The following is an 18,619-nucleotide window of genomic DNA, read 5'->3' as shown; positions in this document are numbered from 1 at the left end:
TGTAGAGCTCGTCCTAGTGCCCCGATTTTCAATGCAAGCTTCATTCGATTGTTCCATTTTTTCTGTATTAAACAGTAGCATATTGTGTTGATTAAAAAAGATAGTGCATCCATTCCCAGTAAGAAGCAAGCCTCAACACGGTTGTCCTTCTGTATACTAGAGAACACTATCCAAGATACGAGACAAATTATTAGTCCTATAAACAAGAACAGCCAGTGGATTTTTGCCGTTGGCATAGCTTTGTATTGTAGAGGGACGATTATTTCAACAAGTCTATCTACTGTCAATCCAAATACCATTATTACTTGAAATACATACAGTGCGTTTATTGTAACATTGAAGACTCCTGCAGTTCCCTGTTCAGGGCTCAATAAACTTGATATCCACCAAAGGAAAATCGCGAAGCAAGAAGCAGCTCTTGATAAATTTATGCTGCCAATCAAAGTACGCTGGTTTTTAAATGACTTCTCTGATCGCAGCAAAAGGAAAGCTGTGATATTTAAGAGGAAGCCAACGACAGCTAGCGAAATTCCTGGATATGATATATGCATGAGAGTATCCTTGTTCGTTTGAGACTTCAAGTTAGCCATGCTACCTTTCTTTAAAGCTGTTCAAGAAATTCAATCTTTTACCAGTTTTGTTGGCTTTCAAGGCTACTTCGCCGTAAAGTCTTTACCAGTGGCAATATTTGTTTGCCATCACTAAATACCATTACAATGTTCGTTGTAAGTCTCCTTCTTGCACCCAGTCAATTTCTTGAAAAAAACATAAGCAGAACTGCTCCATCACTTTCTTCGATCACATGGAAAAGTATCATTATTTTATGAATCACCAAATTTCATTAACAATATCCACACATCTACCAAGAAACCTCCTGAGAAGATCTAAAGAATTTTCATTGAAATCTTCTGAATTTGAATTCTCTGCCATCAATGACAATGTTTACTCTGCCATCTTCTTTTAGAATTACACATTTGCAAATATGAATAGGCTAAGGTGATTTGAATTTGATAATGAATTAGCATTACCAATGAACATATGTTTCATAACCTGTGCTAAATATAACCAAAATCCTATTGCGGAAAGTGTCATTATGAATAATAAACCAATTCAATTAGCGGTATCAAATAAAATAGTTCGATACATGAGTTTCTCTTCAAATTTATGGTTTGTCACGAAAATTTAGCCTAGTTGAATGTCACCTATATCCACTTGAAGTGAAAATTTCAAACTGTCAACATAAAACGGTCGGTGATGATTTTTTACTGTTTTATTGTTCTGCCAAACAGTGCACAATGCATTATAGGGAAGCTGTAAACGCTTTGGTGAATGGATCTAAACTTCAGAGTTGCAACTTGGAAATGCCCTGTTCTATACACCAATGCGTAAATCGGTCGGTAGATGCAGTAGGTTATTTTTATTAAACTCGAAATTCGGATTCCAAAATTTGGCATGAGTCGTTTTTCTCAGAAATGTAGCTGATTCGCACTCCTTAGACATTAGACAATAGAAATCGCATAAGTTACGTCATGATATATCTTTTCCAAACGAGTTGGCTTTTCGAAATCGAGGCACGAGAGGCCAATTTAAAAATGGCTTCCATGCAGAGAGGTAAAGCAGTAGGGTAATGCCACTAGATCAGTGAAGTGGGTAAAGCCTTGTTCGCACAAACAGCGATGATAAGAAGAATTTTGGCATCTTTATTGCCCCAATCCAACGTCAAAAGACTTGTCGGTGTTGACCATCTTGGTAACAAATATTATGAAGTTGAAAAAGGTAAGCCAAGTTTCAGTGTCTCGACGTTGTGTCCAGACTGCAGAGTACACTTGGGGTACAAAAGTATGGAAATGATAGTCAATAATGGCGGCTCACAGTGGCCAAAAGCCTAAGGCGATAAATTTCCGAAACCAAATTACTAGGTGAAGGGGCCTTCGTTTCTAGTGACTTCGGCGGGAAAATAATGTGTCATTTCAATGGCTTAGGAATACAGAAAAGAATTTGAAGGATTATTCAACTGTTTAGAGAACAATAATACAGGGAAATGTTGAACCAATGTTCTGAAAAATTCTGAAAAAAATTATCGAAGCATTGATAAACAGTTAAGACAAAATGTTGGCAATTTTAAAGAAGCACAACATAAATCAGGATACGTTTACGTTTATTCTGACAATAAAATTATTACTTGAGAGATTCTTTTAGGTGAGATGTTATCCTGCAGATTATTGATAATGAAACGAGATGAACACCGTTAAAAGTTGACGTTTAGTGATCAAAATAGTTTATTCTTTAAAAAACATAAACAGTGGATTTAAATAATTCTATTCACGATTCACAAAAGCATAATGAAGATAAAACGTTCAACTTAATGTTTTTGAAGTGTTACTTGTGTAGATGATGAAGATATTAAAAATTCAAAAACCTTTTTGGTCAAATGAACAGCGACACACCTGGTGTCAATAGTGAAACTTTCGAGCCCTATATTTCTGCTAAAAAAGTCTTCTAAGTAATAATTTTGTCATCAACGCTAAGCTTGAAGTTTCTTTACCAATATTTTTACTTAAGCATTATATTTTTTTACAAAAAGCTTCATTTCATTGCCACTATTTACAAATGCTTCAGAAATTTTGTACAGAAGAATTTTGAAGCAGTGCTGCAATATTTTACTTAATTTCCTTCTTTAAACAGCAAACGTATCATTCAATTTTGTTTTCAACTGAAACTCTGTAAGACGACAAATGCATTTTCATGCCATTATCTGTCATCCCCCAGACCCTTCACCTAGTAATTTTGTTTCAGAAATTTATCACTTTAGGCCCTCGGCCACTGTGAGTCGCCATTTTCAACTACTGTTTACATACTTTTGTAACCTAAGTGTAATGGCCAGTGCACACCTGAGATATTTTTTCTTCAGTCCGGTGTTAAGTAGATCCACCGATAAAAAGGAGCTGTGACAATTATTAAGAGGACTTTATAAACATGAACATAATTTAACTTGAATACAGAGACCAAGATAAAATAATTGAACTAAGATTTACCTCCCCTTTTGCATCCAGATTCTTGGTAGAGTAGCACTGTGCCAGATTGAAAACGTCAAAGGAGTTGGAACCCAAGATTGTAACCGGAAATTTGATGCACTTGGCTCAGATAACTTGGGCCTTTTCAGAAGTGTGCCTTTGTTAGGAGGTTATTTATGTCAGAACAACAGGTCTTGAACTGATATGATTATGTTTGTTTCGTTTATTTATCTCAGCAAAAAGTTAAGCCATTCATGCACCTGAGCTAAATGATGCTCATTCCTTTTGAAACATGTTCAGATGAAATGTGTAGTGCACTTTCTGCCTGCACCTGAAGACTTTCCAACCAGTTTTGCACCCAAGATCAAAAAGTGCTGCACATTACAGTCTGGGTGATGAAAACGCACCCAAAGACTAGATGCATTTGATGTAAATCTTGTAAAACTAAAAGTGTTGGTACGCCTGGCAATTTTGGATGATAATAATCTTGTCAAAATTAGTCACACTCTGTACTGGCAAATTTTAGTAAGCTTTCTGTAATGGAGAATTTCCAAAACCAGGAGGGATGGAGTCATAGCTACCACTGCTGGAAGAAGTTGGGGGAATATTTTGAATAAAAAGTTTTTATGGTCTTTACAATCTACTTAGAATATCACATTTTTTGCAAATTATTGCCTCAGGTATACAGGGCATGCTACTGGCAGGAACCATGCAATCAATTAGGCTAGCAGCCTGACAATAGCATAGCCCCCCCCCACTTTTTGCAATAATAGGGTTTGAAAGTTTTTTAAAATATGATTTGTCTTGTTATAGCTAATGTGTCAACAGTATTAACTTTAGCATTATGTAAACCTCATTTACACATGGTCCCTTTGTCAACTTTCGTGTTTCTGATGTAAAGCAAATTGGGTGTTTATTATCTCTGTTAATTGTTACCATTTATTTTGGGTTTCGGGCCTTCATTTCAGAAGAGGTGCGAGACTATTTGTGAAAGTATTCCGTCACATTTAAAAATTGCAATTCACCAAATCAGTCATTCAAAGTTTATGAAGAGAATGATGGGTACATCAAAGGTTTTAGTATTTTTACTCGGCCTGCTTTCCATTTGGCACAAATTTCTGAAAGTTAACGGAATCAACCAATCAACTGGGCACTTAAAGATTCACTGAAAATTGATCACTTACAGTGCAGGGCATTCTGGTTCATTTAAGCCAACAGTGATAACAAATAAAGAAACTAATATGATTAATGTAACATGGAAACATGGATCGCAAAAAAGGACATAAGAAGGAATCATCACCGAAGATAACAGTTTTTTTAAACAGGACACCTCAGATAAATCACGTGAGTTATGCTTGTGTTATTATACCTCTTCTCTCACACTTTTTTATAAGAACACACTTTATAGGAACAACAAGGCTCAGTTCTCTAAATATAAGAACATAATCAAAAGATACCAATCTCATAAAAAAATTATAAAAAAAAGTGTTTTTGAAAATTTTCTCTCATGTTAACAAAGTAGAGGAGATCGTTATTTAGAGGTTAATTAGAAACCTTTTATGGTATGTAGTTGTAGAAAAATCAATGTTACCATATGAAGAACAATAAGAACATCCGAGCCTTAAATTATTAAAAAAATAAAAACATTGAGTTTCGGCAGAAATTATCTGGTTCTTGTAGAAAAGAGGCTACTGCATTAAATCAATCACTTGCTATTTTGGACTTTTAAACTTAACTTTAATTTCGAAAACCAAATTTTTATTTATTTTCAGAGATAGTGTGAAAAGCAATAAAATGGCAAATGTGATTCAAAAAACTCAAAATGACTCGCCTAGAGGAATTTACTTCATCAATTGAATTATCCATTGTTAATCAACTGAGCACCCCCAACATGCCAAAATCTAACCTCTGCAAGAACTACACAACTACACACTCTCCTGCCGCATCAGTCACTCTTTAAGAAAATGCTGCAATATCCTTTACTACACCTTTCCAACCGGTTCACTACGACTTCCCAAGAACGATGTTCGGAGAACAGTTTGGCTCATGCCAGGGTGTTTGGTTCAGGAAGTTTCCATGGTTTCATTATGATGTTTCTCGAGACTGTCTGCTGCGTTTCGTTTGCTCGCGGCAGAATGCAAAACTTTGTTTGGAGAGCAGCAGAAATAAAGAGTATTCTTTTATTACATCAGGATTCTCGAACTGGAAACATGCTTTGGAATATTTCAAACAACATGACAATTCAAAAAGACTGCTCTAACTTTTGAATATGTTGTTCCAGAATGCGAAAACAGTGATGGAACAAAATCGTCACTGTTTTTTTGAAAATTCTCCAGAGTGTTCGATTTCTTGGTAAACAAGGAATTGCTTTCCAAGGAGATACAGATGAGGCATCAAACTTTCTGCAATTGATAAAGTTACGTACAATAGATGACCCAATACTGGCTAAATGGATTACAAAAGGGGAAAATCTTACAGATCATGTCAAATACTATCCTGCGAGATGTAGCTAGGGATATTCGCCCCAATTTCTATTTCTTAATCTGCCATGAGTACACAGATATTGCAAATAAAGAACAAATGAGTTTTTGCCTTAGATGGGTCGATGAAAAGTTAGATGCCCGTGAGGACTTTTTAGGATTTTACAATGTGCCTTACATTGAATCCAAAACGATCCTAACTGCTATACAGGATTGTCTAACAAGGCTTTTATTACCCTTAAAGTTGTTTTCGGGGACACTGTTAAGATGGAACCAGTTACACTGCTCACCCACTGTCATGCTAATTCTTTGAGTTTAACCGTAAAATATACTACATCGGATAGCATGGTATTATAAGATGCAATGGGCATTTCGAGAGAAATCATCACGCTGGTTAAATGCTCTCCAAAAAGGGAGAAAATTGTCGGCGAAAGAAAAGACGACATTGAGATTGAAGGTGATGTGGAAGACGTAACTGCTACGTCAGTGAAGAAGCTGAGCACTATCCGGTGGACTGTACGGGCAACCGGTCCCCAACGGATCATTGAAAATTACGATCAAATCTTTGAGTAATGACGTGTTTGCTAGAATCTGGAACTTTAGATTCAAATGCCAAATCTAGAATAATTGGTTGTGAGAGCAAAATGAAAAGTTTTGAGTTCTTTTTTGGATTAAATCTCGGTCAAAGGTTATTTGTCCATACTGATAACTTGTCAAAGACTTTACAGGGGAACTGTCAGCTATCTCTGGAAAGCGATTGGCACTTCTGACTAAAAGAATTCTGGAAAGTATTCGCAATACTGAAAGCTTCAATTCGTTTTACGATTTATAGTTTTACTGAAAGGTAATTGCTAAGCAGCATGGTATGGTTAAAAAACCAAAGTTACCCCGTAAAGGACATTTTTCTGCCAGATATGAGGAGGGAAGTCAAGCTACCTTTGCTGAATCTCCTCGGGATTTATTTAGACACATCTATTTTGAAGCAGTTCACTTAATGGCTCATTCCATTAACCTCAGGTTTAGTCAGCCTTGCTTCGAAGCTTATGAAAAATTAGATTCATTGCTTTCAAAGGTTTTGAAATGTGAAGATCATTCGGAGGAGTTAAGGTTTCTGGAGCAAACTTACGGTGAAGATGTCAATACACTATCACTCTCTGCTCAGCTTTCCCTTTTCAATTTGCTGTTTGTAGAGAATGAAGCCGTCTGCTTCGGCGACATTTTGAAGAGAGTTACCGTAATGCCTCGAGCAAGCGCCCCCCCCCTCAAATAAGAGCCCCCTCGAATAAGCGCCCATCTAGAGGTGAAGTTATTGGATAACCGCCCCTTCGAATTAGCGCCCACCCCTCGAATAAGCGCCCATCCTTCAACCTTCAGAATCGTTGTAACCAGACATTCTGATAGATATCATTTATGCAAGAGAATGAATACACGTTAGAACAATACCTTTCTATGTACTGGTTTCGTTTTGTGAAGGAGAAAGTGATTGTTTTCAAGTGGTCGAGGATACAAATACAACTTTTTTAAAGCCAGTTGAGATTTTTATTAAATCTTATTCCAGGAGATGGAAAGAAGAGGCGATTTTTAGAAAGATCAGATGGTGTCAAACCTGAAGATTATGTCCAAGGAATGATACCAAATCAGTGGGAAGGTTGGTTTCCTGTACTTGAAATTTTTTTGCTCAAATTCATGATAAGAAAGCTAGCATTTGCTACTAAAATGATAAATGAAATTGATGATAACTTTCTAGTTACGTTATTCCTTTTAACTATTAAACATTATTTAATTATTTAATTATTAATCAAGTTTACAATATGGCATTTGCATGAGTCGCTAGGCCTAAATTGCTGTTATTTGATTGTTTGATCACAGCGGTTTTATTATTTTGGTTGCCTGCTACTAACAAAACTTATTAGAAAACTTTTTACAAATTTGTTAAAAGTTCTAATTTGTTTAACAGCATGGATTCGTGGAAGAACTGACACACCTCCTACTACCATGGTATGTTCCTTTTTTCAAAATTGAAAGAAATTCCTAGTAAAAGAAAAGACAATCATAATGTGGCTCACGACAAATGCCCTCTCTAACAGGCACTTCCCCTGCATTTGGGGTATAAATGGGACCAACCATTACCTTAAGACAGATGGGAAACCTAATACTGCGAAAAGTTCCAAATTAAACAAGATTTTCTGAAAATCTGCCACATTGGAATAAACCTGTCCTATGTCTGCCTTAACAAGCCAGGCATTGGTCTATTTCAGCTTATGTAGCTATATTCCCTAATATCTTATATTAAATAACATGTTTTTTGTAACATAAACTGTCAAAATTGTTTGGGTAGAATATGGAGAAGAAGCAATAGTATTTTGGCAATGGAAGAGATGTATTTTATATGCATTGTACAAGGGAACAGGTGATTAGTATAGGTAGTTCTCGTCTTATAGAAATATAGAAGCAAATCATTTAGCAGGAGTTGTATGGAATTTCTTATCTCACACATCTTACGCGCCGTTAAGGAACTGGAGTAAAGCCCCAGCCAAACGACTCGATTTTTCACTCGACTTTTTACTCAATAAGAAATCGAGTGAAAAATCAAGTCGTTTGGCCACCTTGTCAAGCAAGTCGAATGGCGTCGAGTGATGTCGAGTGAAGTTTGATCTTTAGCAAAATAGTCGAGTGAAAAAGGTGTTGTCGAATGAAAATCGAATCGTTTGGCCACCTTGTCGAGTGAGTCGAGTGAGCGCGTGCGCAGTTATCATCTCATATGCTTAGTTATTTTGTAACAGAGCTGATATATTCGAAAGCCGGGCGGTCAAAGGGGGGGGGGGGGGGGCAGGGAAGCATACTACCATGGGGTCTCTAGATCCAGGGGACCTTTTAAAGTTATAAATTCCATTTTAAGAATGGAATTAATCAAACGAAACAAGAGTATGCCTAAAATAGTAATTTACTTAAGCAAAATAAAATAGTTAGTGACGGTTACTGTCTGAAGCGAATGACGCTAGAGCTCGTCAAGTTAATGTAAAAGGACATTTAAGATAAGCACGGCAGCCGCTTTGAGTTTCTTTGCCTTCATTTGTTGGCATGAGCGAAAAGTCGAGTGAAAAATGGAGCGAAAAATCGAATCGTTTGGCGATCCATGCTCGACTTTGCTCGATTTTGAGATCAAATGTCGAGAGAAAGATCGAGCAAAAAATCGAATCGTTTGGCCAAGGCTTAAAGCTTTCTGTTCAACTTTTATCTGACTATAAAATGCTGTATGGGGACCAAGAATTACAATGCTACATACTTAGCATTGAAACTAAAGATCGAGACAGTGGCCCTTCCTCCAAGATATGTTCTGTCAGGAACCGACATGCGTCACTTTTCTAGGGCAATGCTGCGGAGATAAAAATGCCTGTATGAATTAATGATTGAAATAATAAACCTGCTAGTCCTGTGAGTACAAGTGCGAACAAGTGTATGGGCCCGGTTGTGGCTACGTTCCATTATCTCATGCTAGTTCATTACTGTGTTATTCTGTCCTGATATTAGCATATTCCATAACAGTTAGGCCATTGTCATTTCAACAACAGTTAGATTTCAGTCAACAATAGTCAGTTAGACACATCCCATTTTTGACTCGCGTTCTTTGTTGATCCACTATGAAGACCTTTTAACCTTTAAGTTTGGAAAGCATGCGTTTCTGATGCATTCCTCTTTATCTTAGTTTTGAGAAACCTTTGATATTTGTCTATATTAGGAATTGCTGGAGAGAGAAAAAGTGGAGAAAATAATCGCAGCGAGAGGAGCTGATGTCCAAAGAAAAGATGATGAGGTTTGAAACTTTATTCTTTAAGCTGTCAAAAGACTTAGCAGTCGCAGTATTTTATGTTTAAATCTGTAATTTCTTATGCATGTCCTATATTTTTATTTGTGTATTACAAGCACAAAATTAAGCTCCTTAATTCTAAACTAGAGTATAATCTAAATATCGGGTATTTTTCTAAGCATTTATTTTCATTTTATGCCACAATGCATTGTTGTAAATGTAATGCTCTAACCTCTGATAAAAGGTGCTCAAAAACTAAAATCCCCAAAATTGTAAAAACAAAAACGTAAAAATTTTTCAAAGCTTGCGTGGCTGAAGTAAGGCAAGTTTTTTGACAGTTGTCCTAAGACCATCGAGATAGCCTGTGGAGAACTGCATAAGATTGGCCGGTAACAAACCTTTCATATCCACATGAAACTGTACAGATACTACCACTGATGTTGCTTCAAGGAGACCAAAGATGTTCACTCTTTTTTTTAAAAGAACAATTTTATAAGAACACGAGCCTCAAAACTGATCAAAAGTTAAGAACAAATTAAGAGCAAGCTGAGGCTGAGATTCTGCAAAATGCAATTTTGAACAAGGTTTTTCTCAAAATCGAGGATTTTTAGCGATGTGTGGGTGCCTTTTCGGTAAATATTCAAATTTGTCAGCAAATTAAGGCTGTCTCACTCACTTTGTTGGCAAATGAGGCCTGAACACCTCCTTAGAGCGAAAAAGCTAGCAATAGTACTGCTTACACCCTCTTAATTTAAGAACAAATTAAGAACAATCCAGCCTCAGATTTTCGAAAAAATTAAGAACAGTCAATTTACTGGTTCTTATCAAAATTTACTGGTTCTTATTAAAAAAAGAGTGTTTTTCGTGGTACCCTGAGACATGTCCGAAAAAAAGAAAATATACACATAAATCTGTCCCACAGAAATCGTATTTACTTTCCAGAGCTGGAAAACTTTTTAAGGTGTTACCCTTTTCATAGTCTAACATGTGTACTGTACTCAACAACCTTGGTCTAACCTCCATCTCTTCTGAGCCTCTGTCCTATTATTTTCGATTAAAGATTGAAATTTGGTTCCTGAACTTTGGTTTTCCTACAAGGAAGCCCTTTGAGTAGCTGAGCTTCTAATAAATCTATTAACAGGCTAAGTAGCACGCAATTCTCGACACAACCAAAGATACAACTTTTTTGGAAACAGGCTGGTTAGCATGCTTGAATAGTTTCTCGTTTCAATAGCTCACACTTATTCAGAGTTGAAGCATATGCAGTCACAATCAGATAGTAAAAATATACACATTTAGGAGAAGGAAATGATTGAGAGATCTTATTAACTTCAGTTCAGGAGGTAGATCGTGCTCTTATTGTAAACATTCTAAGATTGTACCATTGGAACCTTTAAGGCAAACTCCGCCATTAAATTTTCAACGAGAGTACTTAGCTACTGGCGCTTGTGGCAGTTAGTCTTATTTCAGTCACTTTGTTGCTCAATGAAAGTTCTTATTTCTTCGTTCAAGGCCCAACAGAAAGCTTATGAAGGTGAGTGTAGTTTTCACATTTAAATGCAACGTGTATTTGTTGTATCCAATGTAAAAAAGTCCTTCCCATTTATAGGGGCCACTTGTTGATGGAATATGCCTGATGATAAAAAGTGTCCTGCGTGTAAGCTTTTGTCCTGCTGCACGAAATGTTAAGTAGCATTTCATGGTTTTATGCAATCTCTTTGAATGATCGAGTATATCTGGTATGGTGCCATTTCATAATGGGATTGGGGGGAAGGGGGTGGCTGAATTTATTTTTTGGAAAATATTTACGGTCCATTTCATTCTATTATGGTCCCCGTTATGGCTGGATGTGAAGGGTAAGAAAATAGCATCTTTCTGCAATTGTCTAGGAAAATGATACTATTTGTCTACTTTATCCACCCCTGTTTATCTTGGTTCTCATTTTCCAGAGTATCAGCTTCCTGCTATTACAACCCCTCTAAAAGACACCGAGAATAGCAGTCACATGCTAGCAAAAATAGTAAGCTAAAGAGTATCAATTGTTATCAGCAAATTGCCAAACTGTACATTTAAAAGAATATATTTTAGTTTTGTAAAATTATTTCTAGACGGGTTAATATCCAGAGTGACAGAAGCAGATGGATTTGGAGCCACAAGAACGAAGCAAAGTAAGTTGTGCCTGGATGGTGCTTTCCCCTTTCTTCATATGCACATTTTTACAGAATTAAATTGAATAGAAAAGGTTTTACACAAGGCTTCGGATTTGGAACAATAATATTTTTAATTAGCTTTGAAAAAAGCAAAACATTTGAGTATACTGAAGCTTTTCGTCTAACACTCTTCAGAGCATAAAACGTTAGAGCATGGATCCAAAACTCCACGCTAGGAAATATTTATACCCAGTTGTGGATCGAAATAGGCCAATCTGAAACGCGAGCACATGACTTTTGAGGCTGCCCAATCAGTGCCTCTTGCCTATTGAAAATGTTACCAATGGAGTCCTAAGGTGAAAACTAACTCCTTCTGTCTACACAAAAGCGTTTTTTCGTGTTTATGTAGATAGATTCAAAACATCCATTCAAAAGGATTGCGTTATCTATCTACCACCCAAAAGAGTTCCGTTATCTTTGAGTTAACTTGCCAGTGTGATCAACAACTGGATATATATATATCCTAGCGTAGAGTTTTCGTTCTATGTTCTGAAGTTTTACACTCGGAAGAAAGTCAGACTAAAAGCTTCAGTATACTCAGATGTTTGCTTTTTTTAAAGCCAATTTTAAGTTTTGTACCACCAAAAAATTGTTTAGTAATATTTTTGATGTACACAAGAGGTCTTTTTTTTCTCTAGATACATTGCTTCGTCTCCTTTTTTACTTAAGAGTGCAGGTTGCCGCACAATTTATATCAGAGATCCCTACTCTACACAATTAGGCCCCAGGCAGTCATCTAATAAACTATCAACCTATCTCTTTGAAAACGTTCTGAAGATACAAATAAAATTTTGAGGTTTACAGAACTTATTTTAAGACGCCTTTTCATGAGCAATGACAGGGCAGACAGTAGCTTTCTCTGGAATAAGCTAAACTGGAAAATCAAACTGCCAGCCTACGTAGAAACATCCAAGAAGAACGTTTGATTATAATTTTACTTTGTTTTAATACTTTTTCTTTTCTTTAGTAATTGATACATAATATATTTTCAGCAAATGGGCCCGTGGAACAGTTTCATATGTACTGACAGCTCGTTAACCTTGATAAGTAAGAGAAATGAGAAATGAAAAAAGAAAAAATGAAAAAAAATTAAGTTAAGTTTCATAATGGTTTTCTTGCAAGTCATCTAGTCTAAACATAAATTTTTTCTTCAAAGCATAATCTACCTGAATTTTGTGCCTTAAGAATGTCTCTCAACTCATCGACCAAAATTTATTTCAAATATTCTGTCTTTTTAGCTTATTTGCTAAAATTTACCACGTATAAGGCAGTATGATAGAATAAAAAAATGTTATGATTGTGTCCCTATCTATTCAATTAGCCCATCTTTCAAGCAGCGAGTTTGAATAAGCCCTTTTTGGGTTATTTCAATCATTACGAGATCTACTTCGAAAGACTTCGAATTTGCTTTCTTCGAAAGATTTTTGTTTTCAAAGAAAAAATGGATCTCTTAAGAGTAATGAAAACATTGAAAGAAGTCCTTTTTTTGCTATTTTTAAGATAATTTTTTATATTAATGAAGATTTTTTTGAAATTCTAGTCGGGCACGCCTCTGCGAACTTCTTTGGCCCCCGTCAGCAGACATTCGAACCTTCCACTGTTGGTAGCAATTTTGAACCTGGTTCGTGGAGGCCAAAACCGAACACTAAAAACTCTGAACAGGAAATTAACGAGGAGGAAAGTTTTCAACCGGAGAGTTGGACACCAAACAAGAAGATGAAATCGTAGCAGTCGTGTTAAGGTATTTAGTAATCAGTGTGAACAATTAAGGTGTTTTGTTATTCTATTAAACTATCGTTCTATCTCTTTGAAAACGTTCCGAAGATACGAATAAAGCTTATGTCGTCATTTTGATTGATTGACGTATAACTTAGTATTTGAGTATCAAAATCAATGTTGACTGAATGAATGAATGAATTGAATAATTACGTCACTGTGAGTGTCAAAGTTGACTTGTTACGAATGAATAATTACGTCACTGCGAGTGTCAGAACCATTTGGAAAATGTTCATTGAACTTCTCAGGAGTGCTTAATTAAGTGTTCTTTTATATTTCTTCCATTGCAAATCAAAAGGTGTGGACAATCGCAGAGGCGGACTGGCTAACTTTTTTGGCCCGGGCACATTTTGATCAAACCGGCCCATAATAATAGCAAATAAAAAATTCCTCGGAAAATTCTAGTAAATATTAGTCTGTACGGAAAAGAAGTTTTTAAATTCAGTAATTTTGTGCATGGATGAATGGTTAACAGAATATGGTTAACAGAACATGGTTAACAGAAAATGGTTAACAGAACATGGTTAACAGAACATGGTTAACAGAACATGGTTGACAGAACATGGTTAGCAGAACATGGTTAACAGAACATGGTTAACAGAACATGGCTAGCAGAACATGGTTAATGACTTTGAAAAAAGCAAACATTTTACGACATACTAAAAGCTTTTTCGTCTGACACTCCTCAGAGCATAAAACATCAGAATCAGGGTCCGAAAGAACACGATGAAAAATATATACCCAGTTGTGGATCGAAATAGGCTGTTCTCTTTCTTATGTTGGAAGACGAGGGGCAGTTTTTTTATGTTGGAAGAAACATGCTGTTTTATCCAACGTATCCAACATGTTTTATCCATCATCTGGATGACAATAATGAATTCACAATTTTGATGGTTTTGAAGTACTCGCGTGTATATTTATTCTTTCCCACAAAGTCTCTGAAAATTCAAGTCAAACAGATCAACGCGTGGGTATATTTTTTTCTCCTTGCATTCACTTTTTAAACCAATTTATTTTTTTGCATTTTTATTGACCGGCCCTTAAACTGACCGGCCCTTCGGGCGATCGCCCGAATAGCCCGACCAGCCAGTCCGCCCCTGGGCAATCGTATATAACATCTAACGGAGGTGAAAACCTTAAATGTGTTCTTTTTTGGAAAAATCGCTTATTTCTGTCTCATCATCAAATTCCAGTGAGAGGAGGCCAAATTCAACCAGTTTTGTGAAAATTAGTATGTATGGGCCCACTTTTGTCTAGGCATTTTGCTAGGTTATATATCGAAGGTTTGTTTCTTGGACTGATTTTAAGGCATTCTAGAGGGAAAGCCGTGAGAGGGGCAGAAAAACATTAAAGCTTAGCGAAGGATGCCATTGACTTGAAAGAAGCTTAGTAATATCTCTTCTGGTCACGACACAGCAAAAACGTTTGAAGCTGAAAAGAAACCAACAAGATCAAGCAATTGAGGTGAAAATGAATGAGCAGCCATTACTTCAGATTTACCAACAAAAGCTCCTTGGAGTTATTATTGACCAAGATCTTACATTGAACGATCAAGTTAAAAACGTATGCAATACTGTAAGTCGCAACCTTGCTCTGTTTCGTAGGATCAAGTCTTACCTGCCATTTGATACAAGAAAATTGTTCTATCAAATCTTCATACAAGTCTATTTTGATTACGGCAGTGTGGTTTGGGGGTCTTCTACGAAGATATCCTCGCTGTTGAAGCTTCAAAAGAGAGCAGCAAGGTTGATATATGACCTTCCAGACCGTGAACATTCAGGTCCACTGGTTAAGAAACTGAAATGGCTGCCCATTCAAGGACGAATCAACTTCAAAACAGCCATAGTAGTCTTCAAGGCTCTAAATGGACTAGCTCCAAAATATATGACTGATTTGTTCACTCATCAAAATCAGATTAAACAGCGAGATTAAACATTGAGGCAGAGACCACGGAAGCCCCTCTCCCATAATTTCCAAAATGTACTTATTACCATACAAACAATTGTCTTACTCTTGGTTTTTAGCATGTTTAGCCCCCCTCCCCAATGTTTTAGCCTTCTCAATCTGCAATATACTCCGCGGTCCTTGGCTTCAAGTGAAGGAGAATCCTTTCTGATATCGCTTCCCAGTTGCCAGTTTTAAGCAAGAATAATACTATACCAATCTGCAATACCGATCGTATCAGAGGCATTTTGCTAGCATTATATATGTCAGAATATATATTTGCTGAGAGGTTGGCAGCGATATAGAAATGTTAGTAAGCAATTCGATCGTTTTTATAAGCTGGTCACGGCACCATGAGCAAAACGATGCTTTGAAGGGGTATCTGTTAATCTATCTTTCTGCCCTTTATGGACAAAGCCCCTTTCTGATGTAGTCAATAAAATTCCTCCACACAGCATTCAAATAAAGAGTTTTTCAAACAGTCTTGGCTATTTCTTTATTTCAATCTTTATTTAAAAGTAGGAGCATTCTGCTCTTACTATGTGTTTTTTATTAATTTCAAACTTCCTTACTTATTTATTACTATTTGTTTATAACTCGATAAAAGTAATTGCAAAGCCACGTATACTTGATAAAATGTCTCTTAAAAGGCCTTCTACTTTAGCTTGTATTTGTAATGACGGCAATTTGATTTTTCCTCTGCTTTAGAAACAAACAAGTGATCGAATGAACGTGTGCATTCTGATAAACAAACAGCAGACAGCAGATTGAAACAAACAGCAGATTGAAACTGACGAACGATATAATGTAGAATGCGGAATCCTAAAGAAATAGGTTCTGGGCCAGTAATTCCTGAGTGCGCTTAAACCATATACATTCCAGGCTGCTAATATGTGGTGTGTGTTTACGGCTCTCAATTGCGCAGATAATAGCGGGGCATGGGAGTATTAATCCCCCCCCAGTATTTCGATAGCTGGTTCAGAAATTTCTGGCGATAGGCTTCAAGAAAATATTTCTTTGTAGAACATTTTTGGGATTAGAAAGGGAAAATGATGGTCATAAATTTCCGCCCCACTGGAGCCACCTTTCCAGTGATTTGGAATTTAAGGTTTTTGGGAAAAATGTTTCCGAAGATTTCGCAACGAAGCGCAATTCGAAGTATCCGATATATTTTCAGGAAATCCCTTAAAGCATCCTGGGATTAGATACATATGTAATTGCCAATTAAAGATACACAAGGCTTAGATTCTGGAAAAGCGTTGCAAACACTTGGACATTAATTACCTTGCGGGATTCCTATTGGGTGGAACTTTGAGGAACTTTCGAACTAAACAATAAGGACACCTGTTTCGATTGTTCCTGTTTTCGGACCGTACATATGCACAAATTGAAACACCCGTCTAAACTGGAGACCCAGTGCTATTTTCACGGACAAGCCAATTAACCTTACTTGCCTGGTCTTTGACCCCGAAAGCGTAGCATTTTGTGAATATTTCAGGCCTAATCAACTCTAAGGCTGGACTGTTGAAGAGGAACAAAAAGGATTTTCAACATGTTTCCGGTAGCAGTTGGCCTAATGTTGATTGTTTGTGCGTTTGCGGGGTTCATGGTCGCAACCGACGAGTGTGTGAAGCCCAAAGGCGAATGATTGTCCCACGGTTGTGCTGCAACTAATGGTGCACGACTGAAAGTACTAATAACAAATAAACAATTCGCTTAACATCACAACCGACGCTGACAAATAACGTAAGAAATTACATATTAGATATACGATGAGACTGAAAACTGGAGAGGCCTTTTCATCCTTTTTATTGCTCGAACTGATCAACTGCTTCGATGCAAACTTGCACAAGGAAAGGACAATTGACCAGTACCGCAACTGAGACGTCTTTTTATAATTGCAACATGCCCGAACAATATTTTGCGCATCACCAGAAGAAAAAAGAGACTTCTTTCTTCACAGAATGAATTGATACTCCTTAGAGTAACACAAACCAATGCAGATTTCGAGGGGCATTGACAAAGTTCGTTGTCGTTTACCCGACTTCATTTCGTAGGGGATGTAAAGCCTCCGAAATGCAAGTTGCTATCATAATTTCGTATGGTAGTGTTTATTTGCCCTCCAGAGGGGACAAGACAGCATTCAAAGTGGACGAATTTACCCGTCTCAATTCACTGAAACTAATAAATTACAACCCTCTAAATATGCTACTATGTTAGTACACTTCTAGAAGTTCTCAAGACTCGATCTGTTGACGCCAATTAAACCTGGTGCAAGTAGAAATCTGCAGAGCTTTTTAGTATCATCACTTAATCACGGAGACAGGAACTGTAACATACGGCATTTGTAATGAATACTAATTATTTTCTATTAAAATGGCTACAAGTTGTGTATTTTTTCATCGATCTTCCAGAGTCCACAGTGGGAGAAAGGTAATCCAACGATGCAGTAGTTTGAGGGGAGGAAGGCGTGGAAGGGAAGGAAAGAAAGACCAACTCTTCATGATATTACTTGAATTCCATTTCTAAGGAACTTGATCAAAATGTACAAGGAAACTTTGAGGAGGCAAGTAGGGAAATATTTTGTCAAGAAAATGGTTAACGTGTTTTCTGAACTCTACGATCTTCATACATTAATATCGACATTATCAGATAACCAGTTTTTCTACCGTTTGTCTGTTTAAATTATTGAAGATGAATTGAAAAGAATGAAATTCAATCTGTTTTACTCTTGCCGCGGAATTTGTTTAGCTCTAGAAAAGCTGCTTCTTTATCTAGCTGGATTTTTCGAGATTTTTTCGGAATTCACATGATCTTCCTTCAATGTACCCTGATAAGTAGAGGCTAGTATTTTTCGGAATGATTTCAAAGCTTCAAAATCAGCGGTAGTGACCACTTGCTTAATGTGGCAGTTACCGAACGTATGAGCCAACCCGTACTGTGTTTCCCGGGTTACTTCTACGGCCTTTCCTGTCTTAAAATCGAGACCAGAATCTAAAGAGGACTGGATCAATCAATGATATGACCGATTTGTATGAAGCAGTAGGGCGGAAACTGCATTTTCCCAATTAGTCCCAAAAAGTCCAAAAATGTCTTTAAAAAGCTTCTTGTTCGATTTCTCACTATTATTTTTACTATCTTTTCCAACTCTTGGGACCGACTACAAATTTGGGAGCGTATTCAAAAAAATTTGGGGGCTGATCACCCCCCATGCCGCGTTAGCATTTGAGTCGTTTATAATCTTCCATACACGGTGAAGACTATCAGTCTGGAATGTCTGTGGTTTAAACGCGCCCAGGCATTCCCGTTTTGGTGACCTTGGAAACAAAAGCAGAGATCGGCTGGCGTTTGCGGAAGTCGATCGACCATATGTATGATACATTTCAA

At 36.9% G+C, this 18,619-nt stretch overlaps 1 protein-coding gene and 1 pseudogene across 3 annotated transcripts; both read left to right on the top strand.

The window, feature by feature from the left end:
• Positions 1-1,559: 1,559 nt before the first annotated feature.
• On the top strand, positions 1,560-17,946 carry LOC135695151 (NADH dehydrogenase [ubiquinone] 1 alpha subcomplex assembly factor 2). 3 transcript variants are annotated; one of them, XM_065214140.2, is made up of 8 exons: positions 1,560-1,776; positions 7,053-7,142; positions 7,452-7,492; positions 9,234-9,308; positions 10,815-10,836; positions 11,411-11,470; positions 13,053-13,253; positions 17,647-17,946. In XM_065214140.2, exons 1-7 carry the CDS (start codon positions 1,677-1,679, stop codon positions 13,238-13,240), a joined length of 576 nt encoding a protein of 191 aa, XP_065070212.2. In that variant the 5' UTR covers positions 1,560-1,676; the 3' UTR covers positions 13,241-13,253; positions 17,647-17,946. The 3 variants fall into 3 exon arrangements, with proteins under 3 accessions (XP_065070212.2, XP_065070211.2, XP_065070210.2); XM_065214139.2 differs by lacking the exon at positions 17,647-17,946 and adding an exon at positions 14,893-15,598; XM_065214138.2 differs by lacking the exon at positions 17,647-17,946 and having other exon boundaries at positions 1,561-1,776; positions 13,053-14,154.
• On the top strand, positions 5,318-7,040 carry LOC148959845 (zinc finger MYM-type protein 1-like; annotated as a pseudogene).
• Positions 17,947-18,619: the final 673 nt, after the last annotated feature.

Source organism: Rhopilema esculentum, chromosome 8 (assembly GCF_057945365.1).
Source record: "Rhopilema esculentum isolate cy_ngs chromosome 8, ASM5794536v1, whole genome shotgun sequence".
In the NCBI taxonomy this organism is placed as follows: Eukaryota; Metazoa; Cnidaria; class Scyphozoa; order Rhizostomeae; family Rhizostomatidae; genus Rhopilema; species Rhopilema esculentum.
The sequence above is the reverse complement of the archived record's forward strand: the minus strand, read 5'-3'. Positions and strand labels throughout refer to the sequence as shown.